The sequence below is a fragment of the Felis catus genome, chromosome D3, assembly GCF_018350175.1.
Source record: "Felis catus isolate Fca126 chromosome D3, F.catus_Fca126_mat1.0, whole genome shotgun sequence".
NCBI classification, from domain to species: domain Eukaryota; kingdom Metazoa; phylum Chordata; class Mammalia; order Carnivora; family Felidae; genus Felis; species Felis catus.
In genome coordinates, this window is record NC_058379.1 from 85,450,229 (window position 1) to 85,471,689 (window position 21,461).

General features: G+C 35.8%; 1 protein-coding gene and 1 long non-coding RNA gene across 15 annotated transcripts in view; one reads left to right on the forward strand and one right to left on the reverse strand.

The window, feature by feature from the left end:
* CCDC102B (coiled-coil domain containing 102B) overlaps positions 1-21,461 on the forward strand; it is a 201,760-nt gene that overhangs the window by 138,392 nt on the left and 41,907 nt on the right. For all 14 annotated transcript variants that reach the window (XM_045041146.1, XM_045041147.1, XM_045041143.1 and 11 more), the window contains one exon: positions 15,560-15,676. In XM_045041146.1, coding sequence (XP_044897081.1) covers positions 15,560-15,676 — 117 coding nt within the window. The remainder of the gene's footprint in view (positions 1-15,559; positions 15,677-21,461) is intronic.
* LOC109493504 lies at positions 7,138-21,361 on the reverse strand. Its single transcript, XR_002147799.3, has 3 exons — positions 21,069-21,361; positions 20,479-20,557; positions 7,138-7,932 (listed from the first exon to the last, which is right to left on the reverse strand). It is a non-coding gene; the product is annotated as an uncharacterized LOC109493504 (long non-coding RNA).

A 21,461-nucleotide genomic window follows, 5' to 3' on the forward strand; every position in this document is an offset into this window, starting at 1 on the left:
ACCAAAGTTGGCACTAATTTTTTGCTTGGTGAAGTTAAATCATATCCTTTAACTCCAATAAATATATTCAAACATGAGTATTTGATTTTTTTTTTACTTTGTTATTGTAGTAATTATATGTTGCTTCAGGCAATATTTAATTAAAAATTAAGCCAGGCTAATCCTTTAAAAAGAACATTTACCTAAAAGTAAAAATCTAAAATACTTTTTCCCCCAAAAGCTTTGATATTCTATAATTTCATGGGTTGTGGATATTCTATAATTTCATGTGTGTGTGTGTGTGTGTGTGAGAGAGAGAGAGAGAGAGAGAGAGAGCACACTAAAGGACTCAGGGCTCGTTTGCTGTCTCTCTTGTGTGATATCTCTCTCTGGTGTGTGTGTGTGTGTGTGTGAGAGAGAGAGAGAGAGAGAGAGAGAGAGAGAGAGAGAGAGAGAGAGAGAACTTAAAGAACAATATCCTGTGATGCTTAAAAGCCTTAAAATTGATAGCTAAAATGGTATAAATTCCGAAATATCTTGAAGATGCTTCTGTTTATGGATAGGAAGACTCAATTCTTTCCAAGACATCTGTTCTTTGCAATTTGATCTATAGACTCAGTGCAATCTCAGCCAAAACCCCAAGTTATTTTGTGGATATTGACGCCCTGAATCTACTAAACTCTATAGACAAAAGACTCAGAATAGCCAAGATAATATTGCAGGACAAGAATAAGGTAGTGGGCTGACATTACCTGACTTCAAGACATACCTAAAAGTACAATAATCAAGAGAGGGTGGTATTGGTGAAAAAACAGATCAATGGAACAGAATAGAGAACCCAGAAATAGGCCCACATAAACATAGTCAACCGATCTCTGACAAAGGAGCAAAGGCAATACAGTAGATAAAAGATACTCTTTTCACCAACTTATGCTGGAATAATTGGACATTCATGTGCAAAAAAAAAAAAAAAATCTAAACACAGACCTTACACCCTTCATGAAATTTAACTCAGAATACATCACGGACCTAAATGGAAAACACAAACTACCAAACTCCTGAAAGATAACATAGGAGAAAACCTGACTGACCTTGGTGTGGTGATGCCGCTTTTAGATACAGTGTTTGAAGGCACGATCCATGAGCAAAATCATTGATAAGCTGGATTCGTTAAAATGAAAAACTTCTCTCTGCAAAGACGATGTCAGGAGAACGAGAGGACAAGCCACAGACCAGGAGAAAATATTTTGAAAGTGTACATCTGAGAGAGGATTATTATCCAAAATATATAAAGAACTCTTGAAAGTCAACAATAAGAAACACAAGCAACCTGATTTCAAAAAGGGGCCAAGGCCGTATACACCTCACTGAAGAAGATCCACGGATGGCAGATAACCATGTGGAAAGACGCTCCACATCTTATGTCATAAGGAAGATGAAACTGCAAGCAATGAGATGCTATTGCACACCTCTTGGAATGGCCACAGTCCAGGACACTGACACCACCAAATGCTGACAAGAACATGGAACAGTAAGAACTCTCATGCAGAATGGTGTGGTCACTTTGGACGGCTGCACGGTGACTGTAGTCAATGGCACTGTATTGTGTACTCAAAGTTGCTAGAAGAATAGAGCTTTAATATTTTCACAACAACAACGTCAACAAAAAGATAATTATGTGAGGTGAGGGACATATTAACTAACTTCACTGTGGTAAACATTTCACAATGTAGAAGAGCGTCACATCACCACATTTGTACACCTTAACCTTACGCTGTGCTGTAGGTCATACGTGTCTGAAGAAGTTGGAAAAAATTTCTCTTAGAAGACCTTTAAAGCACATTTGATAGTTACAAGTGATGGGGAGTGGGGGAAAGACTTTTCTTCATTACTGTCTTTGAGCAATTTGATTTTCATATGTGTTGATATGATCTTTATATATGTGCTTGAGTTTATGGAATTTCTTGAATATGTCTATGCTTTTTATTAAATTTAAGTATCTGTCCCCACCCGTTTCTCAGGGGCTCCACTTACAAGTACATCAAGCCACTTGAAGTTGTCCTGGAGCTTGCTGATTAGCACTCATTGTAGTCCTGTGGTGAGCTAATGGAAATGCACTGGGGGGGGCTTTGAGAGAGGAAGTTTGGTTAGCGGGCTATATCCGGGTCCTTGATCATTCCTGAGTTTTCAGTCATCTTTATGATTAGGTTATCTATGTATATTGAGTGGCACCATGGAAATTGGGCTTATACCCTCCGATAGAGACTGGGCAATAAATAGAGTGCTATCTCCTTTGTGATTGCATTTCAAAGAGATGGTTCCCACGTCCTAGAGAAAGACATCCTGGATTTTTTGCCTGGAAGCTGGCAAAAAAAAAAAAAAAAAAAAGAATGAAAAGAAAAGAGAAAAGAAAGAAAAGAAATGAAAAAGAAAACAAAGAAAAAGGAAAAGAAAAGGCTGGGAGAAGATTTCTACCTCAAAGAGGTAGAGAAAGAATTTACAATTACAGGCTGTTGTTTTCAAAAGAAACACTAAGAAAGTGAAAGTAAAGAGTATGTAGTCACAAATAAAGGTGTCTAAAGTTTAATCAAGCTGAGGGGAACATTAAAGTCCTCTTAGTCATTTTTAATGCTATCATCTTTATTATTTCTGGACAAGTTGTTTCAATTGATTGACTTCCCTCCTCATTATGGGTCATGTGTACCTATTTGTAAGACATGTAATTTCTGATTAGACTCCTGTCATGAAGAATTTTACCTCATTGGGTGGGTGCTAAATATTTTCATATTTTAAAAAATATATTTTTGAGCTTTGTTCTGTGGCCTAGTTCCATTACTTGGAGACATGTTGATCTTTTTTGTCTTGAAGTTTCTAAGCCTGTTTAAATGAGACCAGAGTAGCATTTAGTCTATGGTTATTTTTTCTACTGAATCCAGAGGCAAAGCCAATCTGAATACTTTACCTAATGGGCCATGAATTGTAAGGTTTTATTCTGGCAGTTGGGAACAGGGATTATTATTACTGGACTTATTTCAGTCATAGAGATAGTTTCTTTTAATCCTTTTGGGGGTAAGTTCCTCAAAATGATGCTCTGGTCACCACTCCGGTGAGGACTCTTTAGGCCTCTAGGGTTCTCCCTCTGCTCAGTACCCTTCTGGAACTCTTGCCCACACTATGCCTCAGCCCCTTTACTGGGAGATCCGCCTCAACTCATGGAGACCCCGTTGCTTTTCCTTCCTTATCTATGAATTGAAAATTCCCCCAGGCAGTAAGTGGGCAATTTTAGGGCTTTATTTATTTGTTTTCCATTTCTCAGGAATTGCCTGATAATCTGTGTTTTTACAACAATTTTTCTATTTTTCTTGCTCTTTTATGGTTTCGGGTTGGCAAATTTCGCTTCTGCTACCCCATCTTGATCAACAGTCATGGTTGTTTTGACCATATATTAGAAGTATGATTTTCTATCCTGTTTCACCTAGGATATGACTTTTGAAAAAAGCAGTTAATTTTTATTTAGAATATGTTTTACATATGTTTTGTGAATGTTTTGGTTAGTCATAATAACTTGTTTTAAAAATAATTACCTTATATTTTTATTGAATATATTTTCTTCTTTTCTGGATTAAAAAACAAAAGTTATTACCTTCTTTTAAATCACATTTTTTTTACATAATTTCTAAGCTGTTAATCATTCTTCCTTTTGCTAATTTATCAGTCTCTAGATTCTCACTTTCATATCATATTCACACTGGAAAGTTACTTCGAATAAAATCTAGCTTATCTTACTCCTTTTATGAAAAGTAAAGTAATTTGGGGTCTAAAAGTCTGATTGTCCAAGGTCAGAAACGAGCTTTTGTAGGACAAGATCTAGAAAACAGCTTTCCTGTTGTTCTCCTAGCATCCTTTTGACCACTCTGCTGTTATTCTTTTATAAAAATGCTAGAAATTTTATTTGGAGCCTGTGACTAAAAATACAATTTTTATTGTTGTGATTTAGTATCTGAAGTTGTTAGAAATGGATAAATCAAAAGTTAAGGGGGAATAAAGGCAGTATCTCTACAATAAACATGGAATAAAGGAAAGTGGTTGATTCCCCTGTTCATCAATCGTTGTACAAAATAACTTCTTTCTACTGATAAAAGAAGTATGTATAAACCTCTCTCGACAGATATCCACAGAAAGAACTGCACACCACTGTATTCCCTTATTAGATGTTTTACATAAAGTATATACTAGTTAACTTCTTAATGAAATACAAATCAGATTTCTCAGATGAACCTTATCCACAAGTCATGATTAATCCTCTGTTGACCAGTGTGATATTCTTTTATAACCTTGTGGATAAATCTGTTAAGAATCATAAATTATTCTTTGGGACTCTAATTGGCTTTCCTCTGGCCTTTGAGTGACTCTGTGGACAGAGATCAGCTATGAGCTGAAAGGCATAAACTTGGATTATTGAAACAAGTACCGAGCCTGTATTTTAATGCAATTGGGAGAGCCAGGGTGTTACAGAATTGTGGTATTCAAAATGACCTTTCGAATAATTTTCAATGGACACAATAGAAATGTGTTATTTTTCATACTCTTGATTTATAGTCTTTTTATGTGATTTTACGCTTGGATGAGCTGCCACTCATATTCATCCACACCCCCACAACCACATATCGAAGAAAAAAGTCACCTTGTTCACAATAACATGTATATTGCATGGCTTCTGTATGAAAGTCTAATAATGTCTTTAATAAAGACAGGTTCTGGACCTGAATTACTAACAGAGAAAAGACTATGGATTAATAGAATCTATACTTTAAAATAAGCTGGAGTTGGGCAACTTTCCAAGTATGTTCATGCACAGGTATAAGAGATAGATTTTACAAGCAGGGGAACTTTTTACTATAGAAAATGTCAACTATCTACAAAAACAAAAATAATACTATCACAACTCCCAATTTTTCCATCAGCTATATTTAGTAATGATTGTCTATTGACTAATCATTTTTACTCATATCAAATCCATCCATATTATCACTTTGTATTATTCTATCTGGAAGTATTCTGTATGTATCTCAAAACATAAGGACTCTTGTTAAACATAGCAATACAATTTTGAAATGTAAAAAATTAACAATTTTCTGATATCAAATATTTGGTGTTCAAATGTCTAGTTTACCAGTAAACATCAACATTATTTTCATAGTCTACTTACTTGAATCAATATCAAATAAAGCTTAGCCATTTTAATTGAATGTCTTTTTTTTTTTAAGGTTTACTTTTATTTATTTTGAGAGAGAGATGGAGAGCAAGCAGGGGAGGGGCAGAGAGAGAGGGAGACAGAATCCCAAGCAGGCTCCACGCTGTCAGCACAGAGTCTGATGCGGGGCTCGAACTCACGAACAATGAGATCATGACCTGAGCTAAAACCAAGTGTCGGATGCTTAACCGACTGAGCCACTCAGGTGACCCCTAATTGAATGTCTTTTTAAGTGCATTTTAATATATAAGTTTTTTTTTCTGTATTCAACATTTTTCCTTTTTTTCTTCTTATAATTTGTTTATAAAAAAGAAAAAAAAACAGGTAATTTGTCCCATAGGGTTCTATTCTGGATTTTATAGATTGAATTTATACATTGTATGGTTAAATATGTTATTCTGTCTACTGTATTTTCTATTAAATGTTAATTGGATCAAGAGGTATGATTTGATTCTGTTTTAAGACTGTCTCCTAGATAATGTGTTCTTCCATTAGGAAGCACATGGTATTTGTTTCTGGTGCTGATAGACTGATGCTCCTTGCATTAATTAGGAATTCCAAAATTGTGATATTCTAATTATATTATTTCTGCTTCAGTTATTATTTGGAACATGTAAATAGAAGAACTTCCTCTCATACAATATTTTGTTCATTTAGGGGCAAGTGGGTGGCTCAGTCAGTTGAGCATCTGACTTGGGCTCAGGTCATGATCTCAAGGTTTGTAGGTTCAAGTCCCACGTAGGGCTCTGTGCTGACGGTGCAGATCCTGCTTGGGATTCTCTCTCTCCCTCTCTCTGCTCATCCCCCACTTGTAGTCTCTCTCAAAACAAATAAATAAACTTTAAAAGAAAACACAATATTTTGTTCATTTAGACCGAGTTGGGTTACAAGATGGATTCCTTTCCCTTTCTTTACCAATCTACAAAATAATGAATTGGATCACTAGTATTCCCCAGTGTTAATCAAATTAGTTTTTGTGTTTTTTTGTTTTTTTTTTTTTTTTTAGTCATGGGGCACCTGGTGGCTCAGTCAGTTAAGTGTCCGACTTCAGCTCAGGTCATGATCTCGCGGTTTGTGAGTTCGAGCCCTGCTTCCGGCTTTGTGCTCACAGCTCAGAGCCTGGAGCCTGCTTCAAAATCTGTGTCTCCCTCTCTCTCTGCCCTTCCCCCACTCACACTCTCCCTTCCTCTCAAAAATAAACAAACATTAAAATTTTTCTAATTAGTTTTTTTGTATTGTTATAAATTTATGAATTTAAACTTCTTAGTTTTTTTTATTGTCTACTGTACTAATTATCCTTAATGATATTCAAAAGGTACCCTAGTTAGAGAGCAAAATGTTTTTTTATATTGGCAATTGAGAACATTTGATGCAATCCTAGTAATATTTCAAGTTTACTTATTCTAATGTATGACAAGATATAGACTCAGTGGTATGATCCTTCTTCAAAGACACCCGGGTTCTTATAATGGGAAATACCTTAAGACCACCGTCTGTGCATAGATAAGGACACTGGTGCAGTGATGGTCACTATTTCAGGCCATTTTAGTGGGAAAAAAATGGAAAATGTAACACTTTGTTAAATCCTTGTCACTCTGCTCTGTCACAGTTTCCGATATCCTTTTTAATATTTATCTTGGATTTTGGGTTTTTTGCATCTTATTTCTTTTTACCTTATCTCTTAAGACATTATCTGCTACATTTATCTGTTCTTATGTTCCTTACAGTTTATTCTGAAATAAATTTCATATTTATTTCATATTATATATAATAATATAAATAATAAATATGTAATTATATATAATATGTAACATATTATATATAAATGTTATATATAATAAACATAATATATAATATATGTAATAAATAATTTCATATTATACATAATTTTTGTTTAGGTCGCAGTGAAAAATTTGATTATTGTTTTCTTTTTCTCTAGTGGGCATGTATTTTTAGTATGTTCTCATCAGCATACTTACACTGTCTGTAAGAGCATTATTTTGTTCTTCATTCTTTTGTCCTTATAATAACATCACACATGATTCAACTATGATCCTTTCCTGTTACTCATTCTTACATAGATTTAGGTTTTTTGTACTTAAAATAGAAGAAGCATAGACCAAGAAATGTTTCTGCCTTCATCTAGAGCTCACTACTCAGTGTTTGTAAAGTGCCCTAAATTATGACTTAGTCTTATCCTTTCCATAGTCCCCTGACTCTGTTCCCTAACTGATTTATCGGGATCATTCTCCCTTTATTGCCATGGTTCCTTTTAGTATGGATTCTGTTCTCAGCATTTTATACTTTATTGTAGATGTGTTTTTAAAGGAATTTTGTCTCTTTTTGTTTTTGCTTTTATTTTTTATAGTGTACAGAATATAGATTGTTGTACTTCTTTGGACTTTTCTATGGGCCTTTTGCACTCACACACCAATTAGAATGTGTAAACCGCCCCCCTAGTTTCATCTACTGTTTTCACATTGACCTTGCAGGCATACTTGCAGGGAATGTCCGTTGTCAGTTTGGGGTTCTTGTGTTCTCAGGGCATGCTGCTTCCATTTAGTTTTCTCAAACAGGTGCTGATATTCTGCAGTTCTTGAAGCTGAGTAGATCGTCTTAGGGTTTACAGGGAAAACTTGTCCTCTAATTTTGCAGTGGGCTTCCATAGGTTTTTGATTTTGTTCTTGACATTGCTCTGCCTGTTTCATGGAGAGATTCGCAGACACTGAAAGAGTCACCACCACACTCTGCCGTTTTCCCACAATTCCCCATGGAAATAGTTATATGGATTTCACTTCCAAATTCCCAGCTTTCATATGTGGTCTTCAAAAACCCATCTGCCTAAAGACGTACTTTTCAAGCAAGTTCTCTTTTCCCACATTACCCCCCATCCATTTCTCAAATGGAAATCATGCTTACTTCCCAGCCCAAGTGTTGTTTTAGAACATTTTGTCAGAGTGGGAAAAAATCAAGAGTACTAGAGATATTTTGAAAAATTGGTGTTGAGAAACCCAACTAATCAATGGTTCACAAAATCTTTGGCATTTCAGATGGCTTATATTTTTTCTTCTTCATAAAAATACTGGAATAAGACCTAATAGATTGGTCAGTTTGTAAATAATAAATGATATAAGAAGAAATGTGACCTTGTCATTTATTTAGAAAGTATATATTAACTAGAATTTAAATAAAAACTTGAAACAAAAAAAGAAAGACATTAAAAAACCAACACAGTGTGTCTGCTATAATGAAACATCTTCTGCTTCTATTAATGTGTGATCAACTTTCTCAGTGCCTACATTTTAAAGAGAATAAAGAAAACTGATGATAACTCTTATTTCATTCTATCAATAAGTAATTTCATCCATGGATACACAAACTAATTGAAAAAATGTATCTATCCATCTCATTAAGAGATGCATTTCCAGTAAATGATTAGTTTATATTTAATAATTACTTATCACAATATGTGCTATCTTGTCTTGTTTTTAAGTAACCATGTACCATAGCAATTCTAGAGATAATTCAATCCAAAGAAACATTGTAATGTTTGGAGCCTTACAGTCATAATATATACATACATATTTTATATACATATTTTTATTTCATATTATTGAGCAAAACTTTTTCAAATATAAACATATGTTAAAGAAATAAGAATTCAAGAAATAAAATTAATACAATTTTTTGAATAGATGATAGTGACTATCACATTTCTGTGGCTTTTCGATATTAGCATTAAGTAAAATGTGAAACAACCATTTTATTTAAAATTCAGCAGAAATTTCATTTATTGAATCTAGACAAATATACTGTTTAGTCCACCATTTATAAAAGTAAAAGATACATCAGTATGAGAGCAAAACAGTTTAAACACCACTAAGATTAGTTATTTAATGTTTTTATTTTGACGTGAAGGACACAATAAAATTTGCTTTAAACACAGTTAAACATTTTTTGTGTCTTTACTACCATTCTTTAAGGTTGAGGGAGGGAATCAGGTAAAGTTGAGTTTGAATAGTTTTGGCTACAATTTTTGGAGCTATGATATAAGGCTTGGAATTTTGGAGGCTTCTGCATGCACTTAGAGTTAATTAAAATTAGTTGGAATCTTAATTGTTGTTAGCTATCCCTGGGTCCACTTCATTTAGGTGACCTCCCATTTGGGCATATTTCCTCTTATTTTCCTCACCTTTCATAAGAATATGGTATGGCTGCTAGAACCTGCCTAACTGCTAAACACTTGGTCTTCCACTCTGTACTATTTGATATTCAATACTTAGGAGCCCAATTATAAATGTATACATCAACATGAAAGCAATGGGAAAAGCCATTGAAGTGTGTTGACCAAGGTCAGTTTGGTTAAAAAATAATGACTCAAAAGGCACCTAGGTAGCCCAGTCAGTTAACTGTCCCACTCTTGATATTGGCTCAGGTCATGATCTCACAATGGCGAGATCGAGCCCCATGTTGGGCTCTGTGCTGAAAGCATGAAGCCTGCTTTGGATTCTTTCTCTCCCTTTCTCTTTGCCCCTCCCATACTCTCTCTCTCTCTCTCTCTCTCTCTCTCTCTCTCTCTCTCTCTCTCTCAAAATCAATAAGTGAACAATTTTTAAAAAATAATTCAAACTTCAGTGTGAAGAAGAGATTTGGGGGCATGGCTGATGAGGAAACTGTTATGAATCTGTCATGGTAATCCAGAAAGAAATTATCAGGTGTCCTAAGTTTAGTGGGGGATGTGGAGAGTTCAGAAATATACAAGTGAAAGAAATTGTGATGCTCTCTTCAAACTTAGTGATTAAGTGAATGTTGGAAATGCTAGAGGATGCTAGGGGGTTAGAGAGGAGAAGTTACAGATTGCTGACCTTATCTGTGGGGTGGCCATCCACCAAAGAAGGCATATCATGAAGAAGAGAAACTTGAGAGGAAAGGACAATGGATTCAATACTGAATATATTGAGCTTGAGGTAGAAATATTTGGTAGATTTTGGATTTATTAGTGCAGGAAACAAATGTGAATAATCATAGCGAGATGGTGGTGAAACCATGGGAGGAAATGGGATCCCCAAGGCTGATGTATTGAATAAAGCAAAAGAGAGTTTGGAGGACTAGCACTAGGTAAGGCAGACAGAGGAAGGGAAACTGCCCCTAAGTCAGAATGTCTGGGAAGGATGAGAGCAGGGAAAAACCTTTCCTGGGGCGCCTGGGTGCTTCAGTCGGTTAAGCGTCCAACTTCAGCTCAGGTCGTGATCTCGCGGTCCGTAGGTTCCAGCGCTATGTCGGGCTCTGTGCTGACAGCTCAGAGCCTGGAGCCTGCTTCAGATTCTGTGTCTCCCTCTCTCTCTGCCCCTCCCCTGCTTACACTCTGTGTGTCTCTCTCAAAAATAAATAAAACATTAAAATAAGAAAAAAAAAACCTTTCTTCCCATGAACCAGAGGAAAAGAGTACTTGAACAAAGACATTGTTAACAGTATCAAATTCTGCCAAAGATTCAAGTTAAGGACAGGCTGCATATTGTATATTGGAAAGTGTTGAGAATGGGGGCAGCAAAAGCCAATGGAGGAAATGAGTCAGAGGGGAACATGTGGAAACCAAACCGTGAGGGCAAGCAGCTCTTGCATGACAGTTGAAGGTAAGAGGAAACGAAGAGCTAGAATGGACAGTTCAAAACCAGAAAAGAGATGGGGCAGGAGGGGAGGTGTGGGGCGGTCTTCTACACTTGGTCTCTCATACTTCCCTTTCAAACCTAAATGGAAACTATTAAGCTATTAAATATTGATGCAAGAGAAACTAAGAGATCTTGAAAATCCAGAAGAGGTACAGTTCTTAGAATGAGTTTTCCAAGTACTCCAAAGGTACTAAATCCTGACTACAAATGGAATGATTAGTTTTTAACTCTAGGAAGGAAGGGTATTTAAGTTCTTTGACAAGAGGAAAGAAGAAAAGATTTGTACAGATGCATGCAAATTTGTAGATTATGTTACAAGAGGTTGAAGATCTTTCCTGTGCATAGCTTTTCTATTTCTCCATGAATGAAGCTGCAAGATCGTTTGTTGAGAGTTAGGGGAGAAATGGTGGATTTGGTATTTGAGGAGATTGAATTATGTTGTATTATTAATAATATGGACATAAATACTGAATGTAATATCCCACAAAGGCCAGATCTTTGGAATAAGCAATAACTACCTAATTGTTTTAGATTATTCTGAAGGGTAAAATTGTGAGGCAGAATCAAAATAACAGGGTGTGTTAGATTATATTTTTGTGCCCTTTTGAAATGAGATTTTCTTTTCCCACTTGATCTGAATAACTAAGAAAATATTTTTATTTATATGTTACACAATATTCTTGTTTTCCAGAATTATCTTCAAAAAGACATTCCGCTCCATGCTAATTTGAATGTACTAGAATAAATATTTACATATAATGTTGCTGATTTTCCAGAAGCAAATTATGGCAGATATTTCTGAAGCCAGAGAGATGACAAGTTGCCTGGTTTAACCTTTCACAAATACTGCAGTATGAAAGGAGGAATTTTAAAGAGGAATTTTGGAATTATCTTATGGTGCAGTTTCAGAAAAGGAGTCTTAACAAGAGACTATACTTAAATAAATATTAAATAAAAGGACCTGAACTTAAAAAATGCTTTCTAATGCTGACTCATTCACTTTTTCAGGTACCTTCTATTTCTATCACTTTCAATTGAAGTAATGTGATAGATCACTTGTGGGTGGCATTCATAATTCTCCCAAATAATAATCTTTACCATCTATACATCCACAGCTTTCAACTTTTCAGCTCCTAATTAGATTTTACTTATGCCTCCATTAATCTGAACCTGAAGGTGAATAAGTGGCAAAATTAAGGTAATTTTGAGTTCAGAGTATAATTTTAAAAGGATCATAATAACTCAAGTTTTCATAAGGAGGAGTATAGTTTTATTAATCTGGCCATCGGGCTTTTTTTCTTGTTATATTGTCTTAATTGCCTTCACTGTACAATATTTTGTTTACTGTTTTCATCTTTCTTTAATTTAATTTAATTTAATTTAATTTAATTTAATTTAATTTAATTTATTTAGTTTTTGCTGTTTCGAGCCTGGAGTGTGTAGGAACAGTGAGAAGTCAGAGTGACCAACAGAATACAGGCTAGGAGTAGGAGATGAGGTTTGGAGGTTACAGGACCAGGCAGATGGTAAGGACTTTGACTTACACTCTGAATGGATTGGGAAGCCACAGGAAAAATTTGAGCGGCAGTTACGTGACCTGCATTACTTTTAAAATGCTTTATTTGATTGCTGTTTTGGAAGGGGAACCACAGAGCTGCTTGAAGAAGCGAAGATCATGGCAGCTATTAAAATAACTGATGTGAGAGACCATGGTGGTGTTGATCAGGGCAGTAGTGGTGCAGGTCGAGAAGTGGTTGGATTTATTATATATTTTGAAGGCAAAATTGAATTATTTTTATTTTACTTTTTACTTTGGATATGACACGTCGGAGAAAGAAAAGAGTTAGAAATAAATCCAATATTTTTGGCCTGATCAAAGGGAAAGATGGAGTTGATCCTTACTGAGATAGCAAAGTCTGGAAGAGACACCTGTTTTAGGGAAATTCTTAATTTGTCTTTGCAATGTGTTAAGTTTTGGATACCTATGGAAGTGACAAGTAGGAAGTTGGACACATGGGTCCAAAGTTCAGAGGAGACCTACAGGATAGAACAATTTGGAGATTGTCAGAATTCTGACTAGTATGCAGGGCTATGGGTGCACATCAGCTATCCAAAGGCGTAAATGCGTCAAGACCACAGGTCCAAGAACTGAGCCTTGAGACACTAACTTGTCTCATAAAGTCTTCTAAAGGATAGGATTACTAGACACATTTAAAAAGCTTTCTTTTATTGTTCTTTTTTCTTTGAAATTTTGAAATTGCTCTGTTCTTTATTTATGAGTGCAGTATAATATTCATTTTCCCCAAAGATAGTGATTATATTTTTAATAACATTTACTTTCATATCTTAAATTATACCATTTATCTTTTTTTTTCTGTCAGACATTTTGTTTTATAATCTTAGATATTTTTTTTTTCATGTTCTTGGTTTCTTCGTATCTCCAGAGATCCTTGATTTTCCATTGTCAATGAAAAATGAAAATGGAATCATTTTAGGTAATTAATGTGGACTTCCTATACTGTTGTGTATGAAAATTTATTTTCCTGCCTCCTTTCTCCTTTGAGTGGCAAAGTTGATTGGAAGTTCGGTTGACAACGAGAAGGCTTATTGATTGATGTAATTCGCTGAGAATTAATGGTCAAGATTTCAGAAGTTACACTAAGGGAATTCAGTGACCAGAATGAGTTGGATTTTACTTTGGTGAACTTGAACCCAGAAACTGTTGCTTTGATTCAACCCTCGCAATTCATTATTTTCTTTAGCAAAGTGACTTATTTTATTTTTATTTTGGCCAGAGATTAATACCACGTTGTTTATTTACACAAATGTGAGGTGAAACGTGCCTAGACAGACTTGTACTGAACTCCGTGGCATTGTGTCCTGTTCCACATTTGCCTTCCGTGGTGTATTCTCCACGTTATTAACTCTGAACATGGAGCTTCTCTGTACTCGGCAAATCAGCCCCCTAACTCCACTGTAGTTCGTTTTTAGTATGTGTCTATAAACTTTTTGCCTTTCAGTAAACTATTCCAGTGGCTTCCAGCTTTATAATTATAGATGTAGTACCGGTTTATGATTAAGCACTCTGGTAATGAATTTAGCGAGAACATTCTTAACTTTTGCTTCTTCCATTACTAGCTTTGTGAATTTGGGAAAGTTGCTTAAGCCTAGCAAAAGTATGGTTTATTTTTCTTTAAGGATAATAATAATACCTAACACATAGGATTACTCTAGCATTAACTAAGGAAATATATATCAAGTTCAGTTCCTAGAGACTAATACATACTTAATGTTATGAGTAATGTTATTTTTAATTTTAAATAGGTAGTATAATGTTTGCTTTTATTTTCTAACTTATAGTGGGATTGCACACAAATTATATAATATAAATTCTGAAAACATTTACTACATATTTTAGGGGAAAATGTAAGTTAATAAAACAATGTTATATGTGTATTACACATTTTATAGATTTACCAAATTTTGTGTTTCTGTTGAAAACTATAAGAACAGCTATGGAGAAAATTTACTATGTATTTACAGGATTTTTCTCACCTTCCTGTGTTTCACTTTATAGACTATTTTTTAGAGCGGTTTTAGGTTCACAGCATAATTGAATGGAACGTACGTACATTTGCCATAGGCTCCCTGTGTCCACTTAAGCATACCGTCCCCCCCATTATCAGTGTCCTCCACCAGGGTGGTACATTTGTTACAAATGATGAACCTGTATTGACACATTACTATCATCCAAGTCCATAGTTTACCTTAGGATGTATTCTCGGTGTTGTACATTCTCTGGGTTTAGAAAAATGCATAATGATATGTGTCTACTAGGGTCATACTAAATAGTTTCATTGCCCTAAAAATCTCAGTGCTCCACCTGTTCATCCCTTCCTACCCATAACCCTGAAAACCACTCCATACTTTTTCCTTTTTTAGACTGTCACATAATTAGAATTATACAGTACATAACCTTTTCAGATTGGCTTCTTTCACTCCGTAATATGCATTTAAGTTTCCGCCATGCCTTCTCATGGCTTGAATGCTCATTTCATTTTAGTGCTGAATAATCTTACATTATCTGGATATGCCACTCTTTACCCTATTTTTCTGTTGGAGTTCCATATTGCATTTTATTGGCATTGTTTATAAATATGTCTTTCCCAATTCGAGCATTATATAGATGTATTTTTTCCATCGCCCAAGTTTGTCTCTGTTGTAATCTATGTACTCTTTAGACTTCATAGAAAATAGACATTAAGTAGAGTCACAAAGGATACTGTGTTACAAATATCCAAGACTGTTAAATCAGTGTTAATTGGATTCATTTAGAATCCAGTTGGTCAATTATCAGGAGTATGTGAGGTAACCAAGTTCTGCCCAATTTTCAAATGATTAGATTGCTAAAGCTTTGCTGATTTGTTTTTGAACAACTTAGAATTTTTCAAGTACAAGTAAGGAAATAAATGATTTAACTACATTAATTATCACAGCAACGGTAAAACCTGCCAGAATCCACATAGAAAACAAACAAACAAAAACTAAACTAAAAGTAAAGTGAAGGACTAATGTGGATTATCCTGGAGCCAGCCTTTGGAGCCTCATGTGATTATAATTCTAACTTCTGGTTTTGTTTTTGTTTTTGTTTTTTCAGTTTAACATTATTCCTGGTCAACATGAAAATGAAATGAAAGAAATATCGGGAGATATAAAAGGAGAATCAAAATCTCAAACCGGCAAGGATAGAGTGATCTACGAGTTAAGAGCTGAGGTAAGGTATTGGATAAGGATTATAATACCAAAATATACCTGATTTTATTAGGTGATATACTATTTTAAGAAGTATAATTGGGGCATCTTTGGTTACTTTATGAAGAATAATGCTGCCAAAAATAAAAAAAGAATATAATCAGTTTGTATATGGTTTAAAAATGCTGCGGGAGGGCGCCTGGGTGGCTCAGTCGGTTAAGCGGCCGACTTTGGCCCGGGTCATGATCTCGCGGTCTGTGAGTTCGAGCCCCGCGTCGGGCTCTGTGCTGACAGCTCAGAGCCTGGAGCCTGTTTCAGATTCTTTGTCTCCCTCTCTCTGACCCTCCCCCGTTGATGCGTTGTCTCTCTCTGTCTCAAAAATAAATAAACGCTAAAAAAAAAAATGCTGCGGGATGATACTGGCTCATTGCTAGATTGGAATTACCTGACTTTTATAAAGACAGAATATTTGGTTAAAAAACATTTCTAGGCCATACGATTCTAACTGTGGGTAAATACTTATTAAAAGTTCAGTCGGCTGCTGGGTCTAATGGGTTAAGTTATCATCAGGACCAGCGACACACAAAATGTGTTGCATGTAGTGGAATTAAGGTAGCCTTTGGCAGCTAGCAACGTGCGAGACAGGCAGGTGACCTCGCTTTCGGTAGTTTCTTCATTTCTTCGGTGTGCCAAGGGAAATGGTGGAAACGTTTATTTTCAACACTTCTACCGCGACCAACACCAGAAGACTTTTTAAAGATTGTAAACTCTGTTTTTTCTATGTCATGTTAACAAAGGAGGAATTGTTTAGGGACTGAATATTTTCACTGCATAGAAAATTGCGTTAGTGCACTAAAAGTGAGGAATCATAAATTACTTATTTTGTATCATAATTCTGGAAGATTATCTTGGATGACTAAGTGTAGGAACAATTCAGGAAAAGTAGGCTGGGAAGAAGATTTGTGTTTGATGGCTTCTTCTTTATAAAACTCACACCCCAGTATATTTTCCATCAGATGAACAGATAGCAGAAAATGAATAAATCATAGATTTTGGAGCTGGAAGCGGCTCCATCACTGATCACTTTATTCTGGACAACTCCTTCTGCCTCTCCAGGTCTCAGTTTACAGAGTAAAATAATGGAAATAAGAAGAACGAAGGTTATCATACAGGATTTTTGAAAAGATCACACACTGCAAAGGAAAACTTGTTGGAGGCAGTGTGCCTTAACTTGGGGAGTTACCACTAAGTCGTTCAGGAGAAATAGCTCTTCCTGCTTGCATCAGTGCTGTCCCTTCCCACCTCTGCCCCGAGTCAGAAAGGGGTGTTGGGAAAGGCGAAGACAAATGGAGAGATCCATGATGAGAAAGGCTGATGTGTTGAGAACAATTCTTCCTACCAGCCAGGTCCAAGGGGAAACATGGTGGTTTGCATGATGGCTGTTTTCTAAGAGGAATCAAACCATCAGGAGAAACACTCCTTTCTTGGCTTTGAGATCTGAGAAGCATCTTAGATTAAGCTTTTGTACAACATGTATAAAAGCTTACTTAGCAGTTAGAGACAAAAACAGAAAAAGACACGCCTGGCTGTTTATTGTAAGTCTCCTCAAAGGTTGAGGGCATGATCTTATATCATCATTTTCAGATGCACTGGGAGCCATTGCAATATAGGATCTCTGATACACAGCTTTTTTAGTTTGAGCGAAAAGTTCTGAGACTTATTTATTAGCCATGTGACCTATTGTGACCATGTGACCCGTCAGCTATTTCATATCTATACAACCCAAATGTGATACAGACTTTTTACCCAGCTGAAGGTAATCTTCCACAAGACATTCAAGTACTATGATAAATGATGTTATGATTTACAACTTCGTGGTAAAGTACTGCAAGCTGAAAGCAAAGACATGAATTGGCTACGTCTTTTACTCTGTGCACTTGACTGGTATATACAATTCAATTAAATGCAGAAAGAAAGCTTTGTTCAGAAGAAAACAAACAGGGGCGCCTGGTGGCTCAGCTGGTTAAGTGCCCCACTCTTGGTTTCGGGTCAGGTCATACCTCACGGTTCATGGAATGGAACCCTGCTTCTGGCTCACGCTGATGGTACGGAGCCAGCTTGGGATTCTCTCTGTCCCTCTCTCTCTGCCCCTCCCCTGCTGGCACACGCTCTCTCTTTTTCTCTCTTTCTCAAAAATAAATTTTAAAAACTTAAAAAAAAAGAAAGAAAATATTGAGACAGATTCTTAATAGAAACGATCAGCTTCCGTGTGGGTATGTTCATGTGTGGATGTGGATATGTGCGTTGTATATGTGAGTATATATATGTTCATTTAAGCCTTAAATCAGGATAGAAGCTACTTTCTTTCCTTAGAAGACAGATAACCACACTTTGTTGTCATCATTTTACGTTTTACACTGCTATGTTTAGGTCTCTAAAATCATATCATAATGTGTAATATTTTTTTTTAATTTTTTGTTTAACATTTATTCATTTTTGAGAGTGAGAGACACAGAGCATGAGCGGGGGAGGGAAGGGGGAAGGGCATAAAGGCCATTGTATCTCTCCCACAATCTAATTAAAGTATAAATTATTTTTAAAAATCTGGGTGTTTTAGCTATATAATCAATACTGTAGTATGTATGTGCACATATATCTTTGGACATTTAAAAATGGCTTAGGGTAGGGGTGCCTGGGTGGCTCAGTCGGTTGAATGTCCGACTTCGGCTCAGGTCACGATCTGGCAGTTTGTGAGTTTGAGCCCCGCGTTGGGCTCTGTTCTGACAGCTTGGAGACTGCAGCCTGCTTGGAGTTCTGTGTCTCCCTCTTTCTCCCTGTTCCTCCCCCACTTGCCCTCTGTCTCTCTCTCAAAAATAAATAAACATTAAAAAATTAAAAATAAAATAAAATAAAAATGGTTAGGGTAAATTCCTAGAAATGGTATGGCTTAGTGAAGAGAATGTTTATTTTTTAAATATTTTATACACATTGCCAAGTTGTCCTTTAGAAAAAATTATATCAATTCACATTCTCACTCACCTGCAGAGTATAAAGTGTGCTCATTTCATTATTCTATAGCCAACAGTATATATTGTTATTTTTAATTTTTCATAACTGATAGGCAAAAAAATATCATTTTAATTTGTATTTTTCTTATCTAAACATAAAGTTCTGGTTGTTTGCTCATTTTTGCTGATACAGTATTTATTATAATAGCTACCATTTACTGATAACTTCAAAAATGTCATATGTATTGTGCTGGACCATTGAATTATAAGATCTCATTTAATATTTAATATTTTAACCCTCTTTTGATCTATATGTTCTTTTTTAATTTCAGTTTTATTAAGTTTTTAAAATTTTAATTCCAGTATAGTTAACATACTTTTTTAAATGAAATTATTTGTTTTATGATCTCTATATATCCTTGTCTACTTTTAAAGGAAACAGGCTTAGGTTTGTTTGGTTTAGGTTACAAAATCACCCCAAACATTGTTGAAATAATTTTTTTACCTATGTTGTCATTTAGTTCCAGTTTTTCAGAGGTGCACACTCAGATTCAGGCTGTCAGAAAGTTAGGCCACTTACCAAGGCCACGTAGCTAATGACTTTTAATCTAGAAACCAAATGCTAGCGGTTGGTATTCAGACCTGGTCTGCCACCTGTGAGTTTACTGGAGAAACCTAACAGATTTTCAAACAATATTGTTCGAATTGGGGGAAAATACAGTATTTTCATATCAAACATCACATTTTTTTAATATTGATGACCCCCATTTATGATGGACAACTTTTAACACTGTTACTAACAGACTCACCAATCTGATAATAGTATTGCTTTCACTTGACCAGGGTATTCTAGTTATTTTTTGAAATGCCCAATTTTTTCAGAAGTAAGCTTCTCATTGTAGAAATTTGGTCAAAGAAGCTCAAAATGGAGTGTTGACAAAAAGGTCCCAGAGTATTTACATAATTGGCTCTTCTGGCCAATGTGTAAGGAGGTGAATTCTCTGAGCACAAAGTGACTGGATAAATGAATCATTCTCAATAAATGTATATGCATAACAAATACATTTAATTTTTTCTCCATATTTAAGATCAAGGCCCCTCAAACTGGAAATGAAAAAAAAATGTTTTAACTTATTATTTTGAGAGAGAGAGAGAGAGAGAGAGAGAGAGAGAGAGAGAGAGAGAGATTGAGAATGCATGTGCATGGAGGAAAGGGGCAGAGGGAGAGGGACAGAGAATCCCAAGCAGGCTCCACACACACAGGGCTCAATCTCATGAACGTTGAGATCATGACCTGAAACAAAATCAAGAATCTGATGCTAGACCGACTGAGCTACCCAGGTGCTCCAATTAAAATTTTGCTTAGAATGGAAATTAACTAGCATTTTGAGTCAAGAAGTCACTATTTCTTTCTACAATCCGGTTGCTGCTTGAAAGCAAACTCATAATCAGGAAACACTCCTTTTACAATTATTTTTAGGCCAACATTTTTTGGGATGCACGTTCATCCAAGGGAAAATAGCTGTTTTATATTATATTATTCTAAAAAATACATATCACCAACATTTCAGTTTCAAATTTTTAGGAATTTTGATACGTTATTTTCTTATTTCTTATTTGTGAATTCTTCTTTTCTCTCCAAGTACACATTTACATCCCATTTCTCTTTCACTTTGGAAAGATGAAATAGACATACTTTCCCCTATTTATCCCAATAAATGCAACTAAAAACTCTAACCATGATACTTAAAGTAAGCACAAGAAGATTCACAAAGTTGAAGGGAAGAGGCATACCATCTAGGTAACTAGAACTTACAAAATGATATGGCAGGGGGTTTCCTGGATTTTCTTTTTGCTGCATGTATCCCAGAATTGGAACTTAAGAAGGCAGCAACCTAGAAACACCAACAGTACAGATAACAACAAAACTGAAAACGAAACAGAAACATGCAACCAAAATATTCTCACTCGAGCCAAACGACTAGGGAATGTCAGTTTATCAAGACAGAATGTTTTAGATAACCATTTGAATCCAGCCAAATAAATATCACAGAAAAAAAAAGGGTGCCCCATCTCAGCCCCTGTTAGCAAAGTTGAGTGGGGAGCTTGGACCACCACCCTTGCTAGGCCACAAAAGAGGTACCCGTCCCTGCCTTCTGAAGGGGGGGCAGAGAAGGCTGAACAGGAGCCAGGACTTGTATCTCTGTTAGACAGCAGTGAGGCCCACAGCCCCCAGGGGTGCCGGTGGGAAACATGTCGGGGGCCTGTACTCCCACACCCACCCTCCCCCAGTTAGGGAGGTCTGGTGGGTGGCTGGAACTCTCATTGTCACCCAGCTTTAACCAAGAGCACCCCCGACTAGGTGTCAAAGGAGGTTTAGTGAGGAAACAGAACTTCTCCATTCACCTGGAAGTAATAAGGCAGAGCTGTACCCTTCCCCTCCAGAATGGTGTAACAGGAACCCGGATAAAACAGAATGTTTACGTAAGATCTAGAATCTCTTCACACAGTACCCAAAATATCCAGGATACAATTGAAAACTATTCATCATGTTAAGACCAAAAATATCTCAAAGTGAACAAAAGAAGATAATCAGTAGATGCCAACACCAAAATGGTGGAGCTTTTTAAATTACTGGTGAGGATTTTAAAATGACTAACATAAAGGTGCTTAAAGAACAAATTGTGAATGTGCTTGGAACAAATGAGAAAAACAATGGCAATTCTCAGGAAAGAAAATGTCTCAAAGACACAGAAAATACAAAGAAGAAACAAATAGAAAATTTAGAATGAAAAACAG